Genomic DNA, 16,376 nt, shown 5'->3' with positions numbered 1-16,376 from the left:
CTGGCTCCTCCTTCCTACCATACTAAGTGTACAGGGTTAGAATTTTTTTTTTCTTGTGTGGGTATCCAAGAAAAACTTAGAGGAATTTAATCATTTACCTGTGCACGTTTTCCCATGAGTGGGGACATGGGAATTAGATTACTGCCAATTAACAGAGGCAAAAAGAAGATTTGTAAAAGAGAGAAGATAGAAGGAAGAGAAACAAATTCTCCAGAAGTATGGGAACAGTGAGTATTAATTTCTTTAGTTTGGAGTAAGTGATTAGCAGGCACCTATCAAACAGTGGTCTGAGTGGTCTGCCTTGGGCAAGCTGACTATAAAAAGAGCTTTAATGATAAATCATTCACAAATTCATTGAGAGTCCATCTGCAGTGAGGGAGGCAGGCTGTCTTTGTGTAGTTTCCGCCACAGCTCTTGCTTTATCACTGCCACCTAAGCTCAGCCATGTGTGCACCGTCTCCTCCATCAGAATTTTCTCAAGGCAAACAAAACAAAACAGAACAAAACTTTCATCATGACCTGTTTTTCTCTTACAGTGTAAAAAGGGACCTCAAGAAAGACAAATCCTAATTCGTTAGGGATGTTTGCATTTTTTATTCCCATAGAAAGAAACAGTGTAATAGGCAAGACGTTAAAAATAATTCCTAATTTAAACCCATCCTAAGTCCCTTGGAACCATGTCAGGAAGGCTATATTAGTCAGCTTGGACTGATGCAACTAAATACCATAGACTGGGTGGCTTAAACAACAAACTTATTTTGTCACAGTTTGGAAGTCCAAGATTAAGGTGCCAGCATGGTTGGGTTCTGACGAGGACTGTCCTTCTGGCTTGCAGATGGCCACCTTCCTTCTGGCTTGCAGACGGCCACCTTCCTTCTGTGTCTTCACATGGAAGAGAGAGCAAGGGCTCTCCTGTTTCCTCTTATAAGGATACTAATTGTATTGAACCTGGACTCCACCCTTATGACCTCATTTAATCTTAATTACTTCCATAAAGGCCTTTTCTCCAAATACAGTCACATTGGGCACTAGACTTCAACAAACGACTTCGGGGGGAACATAAACATACATAACAGAAGCAAAATTTTGGTTACTGCAAAATGGGCCACATGGGGGCGCTGTGGCACCACCGAGCTCCAAATGTTTCCAGGGAGGAGTCCACAGAACTAGCTGCCCAGGACAGAGTGTTTCCACTGGAAAGTTCGATGACATAAACACAAATCTGCAGGTGTGCTGACCAAGCAGGGAGCCATGAACTTTACCTATGCAGTGGAGAGGGAGTCGGAGTCCTTCTGAGCTTGCAAGAGGGAATGGAGAGCCGGTGCTGGGCTGGGGCAGCCTGCATGCCTGGGGCAGAAACAAGCAGAGGAACAACTGCCCCAAAGAAGCTATGGGGATGGACGAGTGGCCTAACCCCAGCCCAGCCCAGCCCAGCCCTGTGTGCTGTGTGAGAGGCTTTGCAGGACAAGTGAGGACCTGTCAAGTGAGGCCAGGTGCATGAGAACCTGCTGAGACCATGACATCAGAGCAGTGACATCACAGCCTATCATCCTGTCAGAGAAGGGATGCCCAGAATCCAGCCCTCAGAGGGTCAGAACCCTGAGTAGGGTGACACTTGACCTGCTCTGCCCCATTCTGCCATGGGCTTCGCTCATCTGCTGTGTGGCCCTTTGCCTGCTGGCAGCAGAGGAGCTCTTGGTACAGGTGGAGCATTGCTGGGACATGCCTGATCCAAGGCACCATTGGGCTCCCTCCTGGGTCCTTTCCCCGTCCTCTGTCTACTTCCCTCACATGCCCAGTAGCTTCTACCCTGCAGAACCAGAAAGAACTAAACCTCGGGAAGCTTTCAGAGGGATGACACCAGGACAGTGACATCACAGGATACTCCTCCAATCAGGAAAGGCATGATCGAGAAACTCAGCTTCACCCTGAGCATAGAGGCCCCGTGCTGCCTGCCCTGGCTGTGCCATGGACTCCAGACTCCTCTGCTGGGTGGTGCTTTGTGTCCTGGGAGCAGGTGAGTCCTGTGGACAAGGAGCACATCTCCGTGCTGAGCTGCCGACCCCTGCAGCCTCCGCTTTCCCCTGTGGAAGCAACACCAGCCTCTCCCCTGTGGTCACTCTCCATGTGCTTTTCCCACAGGCCCAGTAGAGGCTGGAGTCACCCAAACGCCAAGACACCTGATCAAAACAAGAGGACAGGGAGTGACACTGCGATGTTCTCCTGTCTCTGGGCACCTCAGTGTGTTCTGGTACCAACAGGCCCCGGGTCAGGGTCCCCAGTTCCTCTTCCAACATTACAGCGAGGAACAGAGAGCAAAAGGAAACTTCCCTGACAGATTCTCAGCTCACCAGTTCCCTGACTATCGCTCTGAGCTGAACGTGAGCTCCCTGGAGCTGGGGGACTCGGCTCTGTATCTCTGTGCCAGCAGCTTGGCACAGCCCTGCAGAGTCACCAATGTCCTGTGCACAAACTTCCCGCCCCAATGTGGAACAACCTCAGACCTGACATGTGTGTGAGAACCTAGGGACAGTAGGGGGAAAGAGAAATGGTTTCAGGGCCCTGGAAAGTGCAGCCTGGGGCTTTTCCGCCGTTCAGGGTGGGACCAACAAGGCCACAAGGATCCGCTCAGAGGGTGGTGCTACTTCAGTAGGTTCATTCTAAAATCACCTTCTTTGCCTGGCACTGTATCCTCCAGAGGGAGAGGAAGCGTTTTCAGTATAATAGGTGGTACCTTCCTCTTTATGGAAGGAGGCCCATTTTAGGGTCAAGATTATTTAATAACTGTGTAGTGTAGAAGGAAAAGTCACAGGGGTTTGCTTTATACAGTTGAGGGAGAAGAAATGAAGATTTGGGAAAATTCAAGGAGAGAGAACATGATTAAAGATTGTTGAAAACAGCGGTGGAGTGACTAGGTGATAAAAAATGCTGTGCTCCATGATCTCTCAAAGGCTTTAGTACCAGAAAATGCAAAGCAAGGCCTTATAACAACTGGCATTGCCTGGCGGCTGGCCCCAGCTGGGGACATCACCACGTAACCAGTCGCCTGATGTGAGAACCCAGAATTGGTGCTGACATCGTATTTCTTGACCTCTGGCTCCAACCTGCCTCCTGAGGTACACAGGTAGGTATTTCCCAAAATGCAGAGGAGGTCTTGTCACCCCTGGACATAAATGGGCAACTGCTTTCGAGTTCCCCCCAAGACAAATTCTGCTTTCCTGGGACAGTTTCTGACACTCACCGCCCAGATCCAGTTACCTTCTGAGACCAACCAGCTCTTCAAACATTTCCTGAAACTCAGCAGCCTTTTGCACCGTCTGTGTTGGCTCACACTGTTCGAACCCAGAATTGGTGCTGACATCGTATTTCTTGACCTCTGGCTCCAACCTGCCTCCTGAGGCACACAGCTAGGTATTTCCCAAAATGCAGAGGAGGTCTTGTCACCCCTGGACATAAATGGGCAACTGCTTTCGAGTTCCCCCCAAGATAAATTCTGCTTTCCTGGGACAGTTTCTGACACACTCACCACCCAGATCCAGTTACCTTCTGAGACCAACCAGCTCTTCAAACATTTCCTGAAACTCAGAAGCCTTTTGCACCGTCTGTGTTGGCTCACACTGTTTCCATGACCTGGAAGCCCCTTCCTCTCCCAAGACACGTCTGTCAAGGACTGGCTCACTCCTGCCTTGCTCTTTGCTACTTACCCTGACTGTCCCCTTTTCAGTACTATGTCACTCTCTTCCCCCATCTTCATAGGAAAAGCCAAGTATATAGTAGATAGTCTTTGATGTTTGTGAAATAAGACAATGCCCACTTACATAGAGCCCTGGAATATTCTATTCATATTCTATTAATGTGGTCAGTAGTTAGTGATCAATAGTATTATATTAAAATATTTATAGATTGTTAATATTAATAATTATATGAATATATTATTATTGTTAATATTATTCATCACAAACTACTTACTGGTTAGAGTTCATGGCACTTCTGCATGTTTATAGCAAATGTCGCACCCAGCTAAACAGCCTTCATTATAACTGGAAGGACTGTTTATATCAAGATTTTATAAATTTAGAAATAAATTTGTAAAATCTATAAATCCATTTTAGGAAGCACAGTATCTAAAATTTGGCAATGATTATTTTATTTTATTTTATTAATTAATTAATTTATTTTTAAAATTCTGTAAAATTTATTGGGAGAAAAGTTTGAGGAAACACCATCCAATGGAGTCAGAGAAGTGCTCCTGGTAATCGTTAATTTAAATAAAAATATGAAAAGCTATGGGTCTGGTTAGTCAGGAGCAGCTGTGGAATACAGTGTTTCCAGGCTGGATCTGCTTGATATCCTCACACTGCTCAATTTTGTGGCCCCTGTCATTCTGTTTTGTCTCTTCCATGTCAGCATACTAATTGCAATGCTGTACAATTATTTATTTTTTAGTGAAAATATTGGTTCATACATCCTCTCGCCTCCACTGGCTAAGGGTGGATTTGAAGATCAGACCTAAATCAGCAGGTCTGGGGAAGCACAGGGCGGGTGTGTGTGAGAGGGTGGGGAGGGGGGTTGCCGGGGTGGGGGTTGGGGAAATCGCTGTTCCTGATTTAGACAATTTTGAGCACGTCAGGTCAGGTGAGTCCAGGAGACTGTGGACTTTGGCCAGTTGGAGGCGCTGTGGATCCACAGTGCTGCAGGGACCCCTGGGGAGGGCTTGGGAGGCTGCTGGCAGTGCTTGGTGGCATGCTGGCATATCCCTTAGCCACATGTAGCTACTGAGCACTTGAAATGTGACCGGTGCCACAGACTGAAGAGATCATATTTTGCAGATATATGGTTAAATAAAATATTATTAAAAATTAGTTTCAGTTGTTCTCTGGGTTTTGTAATGAGACTACTAGGGAGGCGGGTGGAGTTTACCCAGTGCGTCCTGGGGAATGTGAAGTTAAACAGGCTCTTCACTGTCCAGGGAAGGGTAACCACTATTCTAGTCTTTACTTCCATGAGTTTGACTATTTTAAATACCTCACATGATCAGGCAGTATTTGTTCTTTTGTGGCTGACTTATTGCACTTAGCATAATGTCCCCCAATTTCATCCATGTTGTCACCTATGGCAGGATTTCGTTCTTTTTAAGGCTTACCAATATTCCACTGTGTGCACATACTACATTTAAAATCTACAGTATTAATGTATATCTGGCTGATTTTATGGAAATCATCTGTCACGTGAGTGGCAGGGTCATTTGTAGAACTGCAAGCAATGAGTACATTATGCACATTGACAGTTCAGCTCTGCCCCACCAAGAAGACTCAAAATAATAATAATAATAATAATAATGCCACCATTAGTTGACAATTTACTATATACCATATGAAAGTCCTTCACTTACAAAATTTCCATTAATTAGAAATGTATGTATCAGAAAAAAATCCTAAGGGGAACATGCTATTCTCATTTTACAGATAAGGAAATTGACCCATAAGTTAAATAATTTGACCAAATCGAAAAACTATTAGGACATAGTTCTGGGACTCAAATCCTAATTTGTCTCTAAAACCCATGTTTAAAACTATACTATAATGCATTTTCATAAAGAGTGATATGTATCTTCAAAAATAAGAATGCTGTTTCCTATCTCCCTTTCAGAACTGCTGGCTTTAATAAAATCATGGATAGAGATCAGTTTACCCTGGAGTCATTGGTGCAGGAAAAAGATGTGACCATGAGCCGTGACACCTGGTCCTGATCTGATTCCAACATCAGCCAGTCTAGATCTGAGGGAAGTTCTTGACATGTTAGGTTTACTTTTTAAATTTTTTTATCTATACAATGAGACTGATACTCTCCATCTCATGGGGTTCTATGCAAAATTTAATAACCATAAAGTAGCTAGCATATAATAGGAATCTGGACACCTTGATTTCCTTTGTTAATCTTGGAAATCTCTTCCCTCATTTACTATTTGCAAAGGCAGATATGGAGAAGCCACCATCCTCCAAAAAGCAAGGTCACTCACCAACAGGAGGGTGTCTGGCAGCTGCGGTCTCACTCCAAGCTCAGGAAGCAAGGGCTGTGGTGGACGTGAAGGTGCTCGAGCCACATTAGGCAGGAGTCCTATCTGTCAGTGAGATGACAAGAAACAAAGCAAGACAATTCTTCAAAGGTTGACGAGCCTGCCCCTGGGATTGGGAAACCAGAAACCAGAGAGAATCATCACGTGAAGGTGCTCGAGCCACATTAGGCAGGAGTCCTATCTGTCAGTGAGATGACAAGAAACAGAGCAAGACAATTCTTCAAAGGTTGACGAGCCTGCCCCTGGGATTTGGAAACCAGAAACCAGAGAGAATCATCACAGGCAGAAGATGTTAACAGGGCTGTGGTCAATTAAGCAAATTAGAAAAGGATACTTGAAGGAGTATTTGGGGCACAGGAGTCATAAAAGGCACCAGGAAGCCATAAGCATTTTCCCTAAGATTCTAGACTACAGAAGTACTTATTAGACAGCTCAAACCAGTATATTAATGAGGAATTATATCATCACAGGAATAAAATATACATGGAGTGTTACAAACTGTTTTACAAAAAGTCAAGAAAAACCTGGAAGGCTCGTGTCAATTCAGACAAGTGCATTCTTCCCATTCTAAGCTGTTCACTTGCACGTTTACTTCAGATGTGACCATCTGGGGAAAGGGGTGTGGCCCCTGGTGACAGGAAGGCTCTGGGGCTCAGGCAGGGAAAGGGAGGTATCAGAATGACACCTTCCAGAGCCCCTTCCCTTTTCATCAATGCCCAGACCCAGAAGGTCCTTCTGTTCTGCCTGGCACTGCCATGAGCGTCGGCCTTCTGTGCTGTGTGGCCTTTTGTCTCCTGCAGACAGGTGAGGCCTGGGTGGGCCACCCATGGGATTTCCAGGCTCCTGCAGCCAGTCTTTCCACTGGGGATGTGGCATCAGCTTTTTCCTCCTTCTCTGCAGGTCGAGTGAATGCTGACATCACTCAGAACCCAAGATTCCAGGTCCTGGAGACAGGACAGAGTGTGACACTGAGTTGTACCCAGGATATGAACCATGACAACATGTACTGGTATCGACAGGATCCTGGGCTGGGGCTGAGGCTGATCTATTACTCATATGGTGTTGACAGCACTGACAAAGGAGATGTCCCCGATGGCTACAGTGTTTCCAGATCAAGTACAGAGAACTTCCCCCTCACTCTGGCGTCTGCCACCCCCTCGCAGACATCTGTGTACTTCTGTGCCAGCAGTGAGTCCACAGTGCTGCACAGCCGCCTCCTCTCTGCACATAAAGGCAGGGGAGGCTCTGCACCCTGACCTCAGTGACGCCCTTGGCAGAGATCTTAGTACTGGGAACCTGGGGAAATGATCCCAGGAGATAAGAATGTGATGAAATACATGAGAAACCATGTATTAAACCTGAACTTAATAGTCGTGTTGAGCACATGTGAGTGGGACAAGGGACAAGACTGTGACAGAAACAGGCACACTCACAGGACTCCCTGACCTGCTGGTAAGACATCAGGTTCACCCTCTGGTGTCCTGTATTGGAAGTGCTGTTGACACATCTTAGTGAATGTGCCCTGCACACGGAGGAGTGATTGTTTGGTGAGAAGATAAACTCAGTGACGCAACGTGAGACCTCTGTGTCCAGACAACACTGGAGCCAGAAGTGATGGCCTATGAATTTATTTTGTTTATAAGGAGCTTATAGATATTTAAATTAGTCATTCATGTATGCTGTTGCATAAATCTTGTGTTAATGAGGACGTGGAGATTGGTAGAGGAAGTGCTGTCACTGTGGAAACTGCCCTGTGGGGACAAAGGACGCCCTCCTTCTGGGCTCCTGCACAGAAGGACCTGATCTGAGAAACCTCCCATCCAGCTCCATCCCTGCCATGGGCTCCAGGCTCCTCTGCTGTGTGGCCCTCTGTCTGCTGGGGGCAGGTGAGTGTGCATGTGTATGTGTGCATGTGTGTATACACACGTGTGTGCACATGTGTGTGTGCACATGGTGAGACTATAATTGTTTTCCTCATTCTGTTTCCACCTTCTGTCTCCACAGATCACTCAGGTGCTGGAGTCCTCCAGTCCCCCAGGTACAGGGTCACAGAGAGGGGACAGAATGTAGCTCTCAGGTGTGATCCAGTTTCTGGTCATGCAACACTTTATTGGTACCGACAGACCCTGAAGCAAGGCCCAGAGTTTTTGATCTACTTCCAAAATAAGGACACACCAGACAAATCGGGAATGCCTGGTGACCAGTTCTCTGCCGAGAGGCCTGACGGCTTGTTCTCCACTCTGAAGATCCAGCCCGCAGAGCAGGGGGACTCGGCTGTGTATCTCTGTGCCAGCAGCTCAGCCCCAGTGTGGCACAGTCCCCTCCTCCCTGCCCACAAACCCTCACGGGCTCAGCTGTCCTCACAGTGCTCAGAAGCCCTGCTCTTCCCTCATCAAGGGGGACAAATGCATTTGGGACATCAGTTGTTCTGATAGTAGGAGGTCAGGAAATGACTCTGAAATACTAGAACAGGCTACACTGGGTAGTAATAACTGTGGTTTATGGATTCTAGGAATCCTATATACGGTTCAAGATTCTACAAGTGGGAGTGAACACTGGAGCTTACGCTCAGGGATAGTGATCAAGTAAATTTTTTTTCATAAAAATACAAAGTTTCAGCACATTAATAAAAAACTATTTCTGAGTGTCAGTAATTTACATCTGTTCTATACCCAGGAATCAGCCAGCCAGAACCAAATAATCTTAAGGCTATTTGCAGCTACCAACCATAAAGAAAAAATTAGAATCCTTAGTAAGAATTACCACTGAAATTAATGATTCAGAAATAACTAGCACACACAATAAAGCTCCTTAACATATGTTTATGTAGTGCTTTAAAATTTTTTTTGACAATCCTGCAGTAATTCTGTGTTGAATTCCCTTCTTCAGTCTAAATCTTTCTAGAAATGTAATGTAAAATTTACTTGGTTTCATGAGATACTGAGAAAGTGTTAATGGGAAGTGATTTAAAGAAGATCTGAGTAACAATCACACCAAACATTCAGGATTCTTTGAGGTTTCTAAAGTAGTTGTACCAGTTTACACTCTCACCAGAGGCATATGCAAGTTTGGGTTGGCTCTCTCTGTCTCTGTCTCTGTTTCTGTCTCTGACTCTGTCTCTCTCCATGTGCTGCACGGCCGCCTCCTCTCTGCACATAAAGGCAGGGGAGGCTCTGCACCCTGACCTCAGTGACGCCCTTGGCAGAGATCTTAGTACTGGGAACCTGGGGAAATGATCCCAGGAGATAAGAATGTGATGAAATACATGAGAAACCATGTATTAAACCTGAACTTAATAGTCGTGTTGAGCACATGTGAGTGGGACAAGGGACAAGACTGTGACAGAAACAGGCACACTCACAGGACTCCCTGACCTGCTGGTAAGACATCAGGTTCACCCTCTGGTGTCCTGTATTGGAAGTGCTGTTGACACATCTTAGTGAATGTGCCCTGCACACGGAGGAGTGATTGTTTGGTGAGAAGATAAACTCAGTGACGCAACGTGAGACCTCTGTGTCCAGACAACACTGGAGCCAGAAGTGATGGCCTATGAATTTATTTTGTTTATAAGGAGCTTATAGATATTTAAATTAGTCATTCATGTATGCTGTTGCATAAATCTTGTGTTAATGAGGACGTGGAGATTGGTAGAGGAAGTGCTGTCACTGTGGAAACTGCCCTGTGGGGACAAAGGACGCCCTCCTTCTGGGCTCCTGCACAGAAGGACCTGATCTGAGAAACCTCCCATCCAGCTCCATCCCTGCCCCAAGTATCTGTGGGCAAAGGGCAGTGTTCTGAGTTTTCTGAAGGTAGATGAAGGAAAGAATCTAATTGTTACTATTACTTTGGATTGGATTAAATTTCTTGAGCTCCTCATTTTTTTTCTTGTGTGTTGCACTTTCCTCTGTGTAACCGAGACAGAAAAAAGAGAAAGAAAAAATTCACTGGAAGTACCATCAAGGAGGCCCGGAGGGACTGCCGCCCTTCAGGGGAGCAGCCCAGATTCAAAATCAGCCTTTCTTTTTATTGACAACACAAGGAAGTTCCACAAGAAAAATCAGTCGAATTAATCATCAAAGAAGGACATAAAAGCAGGCAGTGTAAAACTTGTAACAGCAGTAAATTAACAATGTGACATTCCAGAATGTAATTTGTAAAATGCTAGGTTAATTCACCAACAAACAGCTTGTCCTTGGTAAACATTTTCTTTTCCACATACTTCCTACAGGGGCGATTTCCTTAGCATATTTAAACAGCATTCAAGCAGTTTCCTTAACATATCTTAAGAACCATCAGCAGGTTAAATAGTCAATAGTCATTCAAGCTGGAATCAAACCAGCAACCTAAAAAACAGTCAAAGTATGCAATCCCATCCCTAAACAGTGATTAGAATTGATTAGGTGGCTTTTGTCAAACTTATCTGTGGACTCTTGTCCCCTTACTCAACAGCCTTTTGTCTCATTCATACATTAGCTAAAAGATCAAAGTAGAATCAATATTTCTTTTTTTTTTTTTTCCTTTTTGTCTTTTTTCGTGAACGGCAACGGATCGCAACCCTCAGTGTCGCGCCCGTACCGGACCGGGACCGGCAACGGGATCGCAACCCTCGGTGTTGCGCTTGCACCTCGCTCAGCCAGTGAGTGGCCGGTCTGTACGTGGGATGCGAACCCTCGGCAGGAGCGCCGCCACGCTCCCAAGCAGCGCACTGTAGCAGTGCGCCACCGGGCTGGCCCAGAATCAAGATTTCTAACTCACTACACTTGTGAAATATTACAGAATAATTTGGGGCATTTTATTTTCCTCCAGTCTGTATCTCTTCTTAGCACGTAAAGGTAGAAGCTTTGTGTCTATGCTGTGCCCAAGGTCACATCTGTGAGGAGGCCAAAAGGGAAGGCCAGCTGACCCAGAAACACACTCGCAAAGAGCGGGGAGCCTGCTCGCTTGAATGGCAAAAAATCAATTCACCGTTTGCCCTATCTGCTCAGAACAAAAATGGAAGTTTAAACTATAAGACTGATGAATTAGTAATTTCCCAAATTATGACATTTATAGCAGTTCATGATTCATGGAATGATTTCCACAGCCTTTGAAGATTTTTTCAAAGCTTTTGTTTGTCTACAGCTTTTGTTCAGCAATGGATCCCCAGCTGTTTCTCAGCAGACTTGTCAGTCCACCTTATTTTTTTTTGATGCCACATTTGGATGTTGTGTTTTTCAGTCACTAAGGACCTCTCACATTTTCAATATTTTATATAGATATAAAATTAGTGTTCATGCCTTTGCTTATTTTTGTGTGATAAATTTCTGAATTGAACTGTAGAATACAAGCATAAATTTGTATATGACTTCCATCTTCTATGCAATTTATTTATTTACTTTTTAGTAATACTTTATTAAGGTAGAGAGAGAGAGTAAAATGCTCATACATGGACAGCTAGGTAAATTTTGACAGATGCATTCACAGTGCAATCAAAACTGAAATCTCAACATTTCCATCACCCAAGAAAATTCCTTTATGCTTCTTTCCAGTCCATTTCTCTCAAAGAGGAAACCACGTTTCTGATATTTATCACAATTGATTAATTTTGTCTATTCTTGAGCTTCATATAAATGAAGTCACATACTACTGTATTTTATTGACATATTTTTCAATAATTAATATTTTGAAATGCATTCATGTTGTGCGCATCAGTATTTTAATTGTTCTTATTGATGAGTAATATTCCATTGTATAAATATACCATAATTTCCTTATGTATTCTCCTGTGGAGAAATATTTGCGTTACTCCAGTCTTCAACTATCATGAATAAAGCTGCTCAGAGCATTCTTGTACAATTCTTTGTGTGTATTAATGCACACATTTCCCTTAGGTACTGACCTAAGGATTGAATTACTGATTCATAGAGTAGGTCATATTTAGCTTTATTACAAACAGCTTAACAGGGTTCCAAAGTGACAGTACCGATTTACAGTGCCCAGGGATGGGAGTTCTCCTGTTTCTCCAGACTCGCCACTTGGTGTTCTCAGTCTTTTTATTGTTAGCTATTCTATTGGGTCTGTAGTAGTATCTCCTTCATATTTCCCTGATGAACAAATGATATTTACTCTTTTTGTATGTTTCCTGGTCAATCCTATCTTCTTATCTCCTTTTGTAAAGTGTCTACTTTTAAATTTGCCCACTTTAAAAAAATTGGGCTGTTTGTTATTTTGCTATTGGTTTGTAGGAGATTTATTTATATTTTACATAACAGTCCTTTTACCATTAAAAGTACCGAGTCTGTCTTCTCACAGAGTGGCTTCCTTTTCCATGTTCTTAAAGGTGTCTTTTGTGAACTGAAGGTTTAAATTTTCCTGAAGCCTAATTTATACATATTTTTTTTCATTTATGGTTAGTGTCCTCTGCATCCTGAGACATTTCTGCCTCCCCCAAAGCTGTGAATCATTCTTTTCTATTACTTGCTCTAGTGCTCCACTTAAGTAGCCCCAGAACTTGTTCTTTGTCATCATCTGAAAATGCTCCACCTCCAAAGCCACAAATTAAACATCTCACTATCTGCCCACAGCTTCTTATCCTACTAAACCCATTCTTTGATTTATTGGGATCTCCTATCCATTGGTAACTATTCTTTCTTCCTATTCCTTCCTAAGGACCCAGTGAGGGGCACAACCACTGGTTGTGGCACAACCATTGGTGGATGGGATGGCATGTCCTGAAGAGGAGATCTGAATGAAGCACCATGGTGTCCACTATGTTCATGAAGCAAATATATCCCAGTGCAGACTTCCTTAGGCAGGAGTAGGTAAGGATGCACAGGGATTCTTCACTGGATCCTCATTGGATTCTCTGTTCAAGTCACACTGTGTATTTTTATATTGCATATATCTCAGTGCTTCTGGTGACTCTGTTAGTGGTGCTAATTGCATGATGTTAGAATTGTTGTTGTTGCTAATTGGAGAATGTTGGAAATTTTTTACCTCTAGTCGCAGAATGTTGGAAACTTTGTTATTGCTTTTTGTTGTTGTTGTTGTTTTGTCTTCTTTATTTGTTTGTTTTTGGTTTCTTTTTTAAGGCAAAATATACTCTTGAAGCTCATTTTCCCCTTGTTAGGTGCATTGGTCAGGGTCCTGGCAGGATTGAGGAGGGAGAATGAAGGAACTATTTACAAAGGTTTCACAAGGTTAAGGGAACTCTGTCAGGGAAGAAGAGGCATCCTGGCACTAGCACAAATGGGTGGCTCTTATTCACACAGGCCTGAAATATGAAGCAGGGTATTTGAGTCCTTGTGCATTGGGGCAATGTGGCCTTGAGAGAAAGCTGCCTGTGAGGTGCTGTGGCCTTTTGTAGAGCAAAGTAGCCACTTTGAAATGCATTCCAGCAAGAAGGGAGCCAAGGAACAGACATTGCAAACCAGGAGAGTTGTTTGCCCTACCTCCTTCTATCTTCCTGCCATAGACAAATTCACACAGGAGGTACAGAAGAAATGAGCTAATAAATACAACCCGATGTGGTCAGCCTCTAAAGGAAAGGTGGATCTGGAGGCAAAAAAGTAAATACACACATAGAATGGCTTTGAGGATGGTAAATTCCCCATTGGCTAGGGCAGTGCTGTGAGCTGATAAAGTCATAGAACTTTCTCTGCAGATTCATACTCCTAATAAGTTAAAGAGCAGTCAGGCCAACTTTGAACCAATCAGATGGACAAAACCTTGGTAATTGAATCACTGGACACTCAGGGGAGGGGCTAGGAATGCTTCTGGGGAAAGGAAAATACAAAGAGAAATCCTGGTTTGAACCCAGCGTCAGCAAGATGATGTGAGGACACCCAAGCAGAGCTGGTACAGGAGGTGTTAATCACAGGCTCCTTGCCCTCAGCTGATGGACGGGTGTGTGAGTTGCAGCAGGGAGCCCTGCAAGAAGTGGGTGGGTGGGGAGAAGGCTGAGAGGGAGACAGTTCATCCTGGGTGCCAGGGCAGTGCAGGCAGAGGAGCAAGTGCCTCATTAGAGAAGGCTTTGCTTTAACCCAGCCTTGCCAATCTGCAGAACAGGGGAGGAAATCTGGAGTGCTGGGAGCACCGGACCTCAGCAAGCCTGCAGAGGGATGACATCAAGACAGTGACATCACAGGGAACTCCCCCAATGAGGAAAGGCAAGGCCAAGAACTCAGCTCTTGCCCAAGAAGACCACGGCCTGAGCATAGAGGCCCCGTGCTGCCTGCCCTGGCTGTGCCATGGACTCCAGGCTCCTCTGCTGGGTGGTGCTCTGTCTCCTGGGAGCAGGTGAGTCCTGTGGACAAGGAAGGCACCCCTGTGCTGAGCTGCCAACTCCTGCATCCTCCACTTTCCTTTGTGGAAGCAGCACCAACCTCTCTCCTGTGATCACTCTCCATCTGCTTTTCCCACAGGCTCAGTGGAAGCTGGAGTCACCCAAATGCCAAGATACCTGATCAAAACAAGAGGACAGGAAGTGACACTGCGATGTACCCCTATCTCTGGACACCTCAGTGTGTTCTGGTACCAACATGTCCTGGGTCAGGGCCCCCAGTTCCTTTTTGAATATTACAGTGAAGGACAGAGAGCAAAAGGAAACTTCCCTGACAGATTCTCAGCTCACCAGTTCCCTGACTATCGCTCTGAGCTGAACGTGAGCTCTTTGGAGCTGGGGGACTCGGCTCTGTATCTCTGTGCCAGCAGCTTGGCACAGCCCTGCAGAGTCACCAACGTCCTGTGCACAAACTTCCTGCCCCAGCTCTGACAGTGACAGCATTCAGGCTTCCACCCAGGCTTTGCTCCTTCCAGGGATACTTTCAATTGTTTCAAAGTCTTGCTGTGTCCTGCTGAGCTCAGAGCACTCCCAACCAGCAAAGACCAGGTTCACATGTATGCACTGAATGTTTCCACTTCTCTGCCATTATCTCCTTGCAGCTTGTCCAGTCCTGGGTAACTTCAGTAGAATAGTGACATCTGAGCCCCTCATGTGTGCTAGAGTCTCTGTATACATTATATGTCTTGAAGCTTTGCAACTCTTATGCAAATCACATATTCCCTTTGTAGATGAAAAGCTCAAGGACACTGAGCCATTTCTGCAATGTCTCATGGTTTGTAACAAGCAGAAATTGGGGACAAACTTTCCTGTGTTCCTAAAGTCCATAGATCTTCCACACACCCAGCTGCTCCATCCTTAATCTCTGCCTTCTGGTCAGTGAGACGCAGACCCTGCCCTGCCCCCATGTGTCTAGCTGGGCAGCAGTGAGAAGCTCAGACGTCATCGTGGGTCATGACTATGACCTCCTTGTTGGCCACTTTTCACAATTAAGAATAAATGTACTTGACATATACTTTCATGAAAGAAATTAAGTAGAGACCTAGGGGTGGAAGGAAGGGACATATGTTCAGTGCAGAAAAAATAGTCTCTAAAAAAAGGATCCCTAAGGTAGAAACCCCACGATGATGGTGGAGAGACACATGAAGGGCAAATGGTATTGGACCTTGGAGGGCTAGTGTCTCCTAGAAGAAAGGCAGCCAGGAGCAGAGACCCTGTGGGTGGAGGTTTATGACTGTAAGTCGAAGGTTAGTAGAGGGCACAGGGAGAGGTGGAGGGCAGATGACTGGGTCACTGGCTGGCAGGTAAAGTGACATCGCCTGTGGAATTCACCAAGAGCCAGGTCTTATTTCCTCAACACACAAACTGAAGAATTCAGGTTAGTAGAGGGCACAGGGAGAGGTGGAGGGCAGATGACTGGGTCACTGGCTGGCAGGTACAGTGACATCGCCTGTGGAATTCACCAAGAGCCAGGTCTTATTTCCTCAACACACAAACTGAAGAATTTCCCTATAATCGCCCCATTTTGCCCTGACCCTACCATGGCCACCAGCCTCTGCTGTAGTATGACACTTTGCCTCCCAGGAGCAGATGAGGTCTCTAAAGCCCTTCCCTGTGCTTACCAAGTCCTAATTTAAGCCTTTACCGCATGTCTACAATATTAGGGTCCTTCCCTGGCATTGTTTCCAGTTTCAACTTCTCTCTGTCACAGACTTGTTCCAACAGTCCCCCCCACAGCCCGCTCCCCCTGCAGACGCAGGTCGGCAGAAAATATGGGTGGCCTTGTCTTCAGGAGGCCACAACCCAGTCTGGAAATCAGGGAAAGACCTTGTCCCATAGGAGTCTTTCCCAGCCTGCCAGGATGGCTCCCAGAGCCCTGTGCCACCGTGTGTGTATGAAACTCTGTTTTGTGCCGAGGTTGTCCCCAGGTCAGTCTCAGCTGCATGAGGGCGTGTGCCAGCAGCAGGACGTGAGTGGACC

The 16,376-nt window shown here is 45.3% G+C and overlaps 4 gene segments (V, D, J or C); all 4 read left to right on the top strand.

The window, feature by feature from the left end:
* Positions 1–1,968: 1,968 nt before the first annotated feature.
* On the top strand, positions 1,969–2,519 carry LOC103587350. The segment is given in 2 exon segments: positions 1,969–2,017; positions 2,143–2,519. Coding segments are annotated over 2 exon segments (426 nt in total).
* Positions 2,520–6,831: 4,312 nt separating this feature from the next.
* LOC103587349 lies at positions 6,832–7,332 on the top strand. The segment is given in 2 exon segments: positions 6,832–6,880; positions 6,977–7,332. Coding segments are annotated over 2 exon segments (405 nt in total).
* Positions 7,333–7,913: 581 nt separating this feature from the next.
* LOC103587348 lies at positions 7,914–8,508 on the top strand. The segment is given in 2 exon segments: positions 7,914–7,962; positions 8,081–8,508. Coding segments are annotated over 2 exon segments (477 nt in total).
* Positions 8,509–14,304: 5,796 nt separating this feature from the next.
* On the top strand, positions 14,305–14,828 carry LOC103587347. The segment is given in 2 exon segments: positions 14,305–14,353; positions 14,479–14,828. Coding segments are annotated over 2 exon segments (399 nt in total).
* The last annotated feature ends 1,548 nt before the right edge of the window (positions 14,829–16,376 follow it).

This window comes from Galeopterus variegatus, unplaced genomic scaffold (genome assembly GCF_000696425.1).
Source record: "Galeopterus variegatus unplaced genomic scaffold, G_variegatus-3.0.2 Scaffold443, whole genome shotgun sequence".
Taxonomy (NCBI): Eukaryota; Metazoa; Chordata; class Mammalia; order Dermoptera; family Cynocephalidae; genus Galeopterus; species Galeopterus variegatus.
The sequence above is the reverse complement of the archived record's forward strand: the minus strand, read 5'-3'. Positions and strand labels throughout refer to the sequence as shown.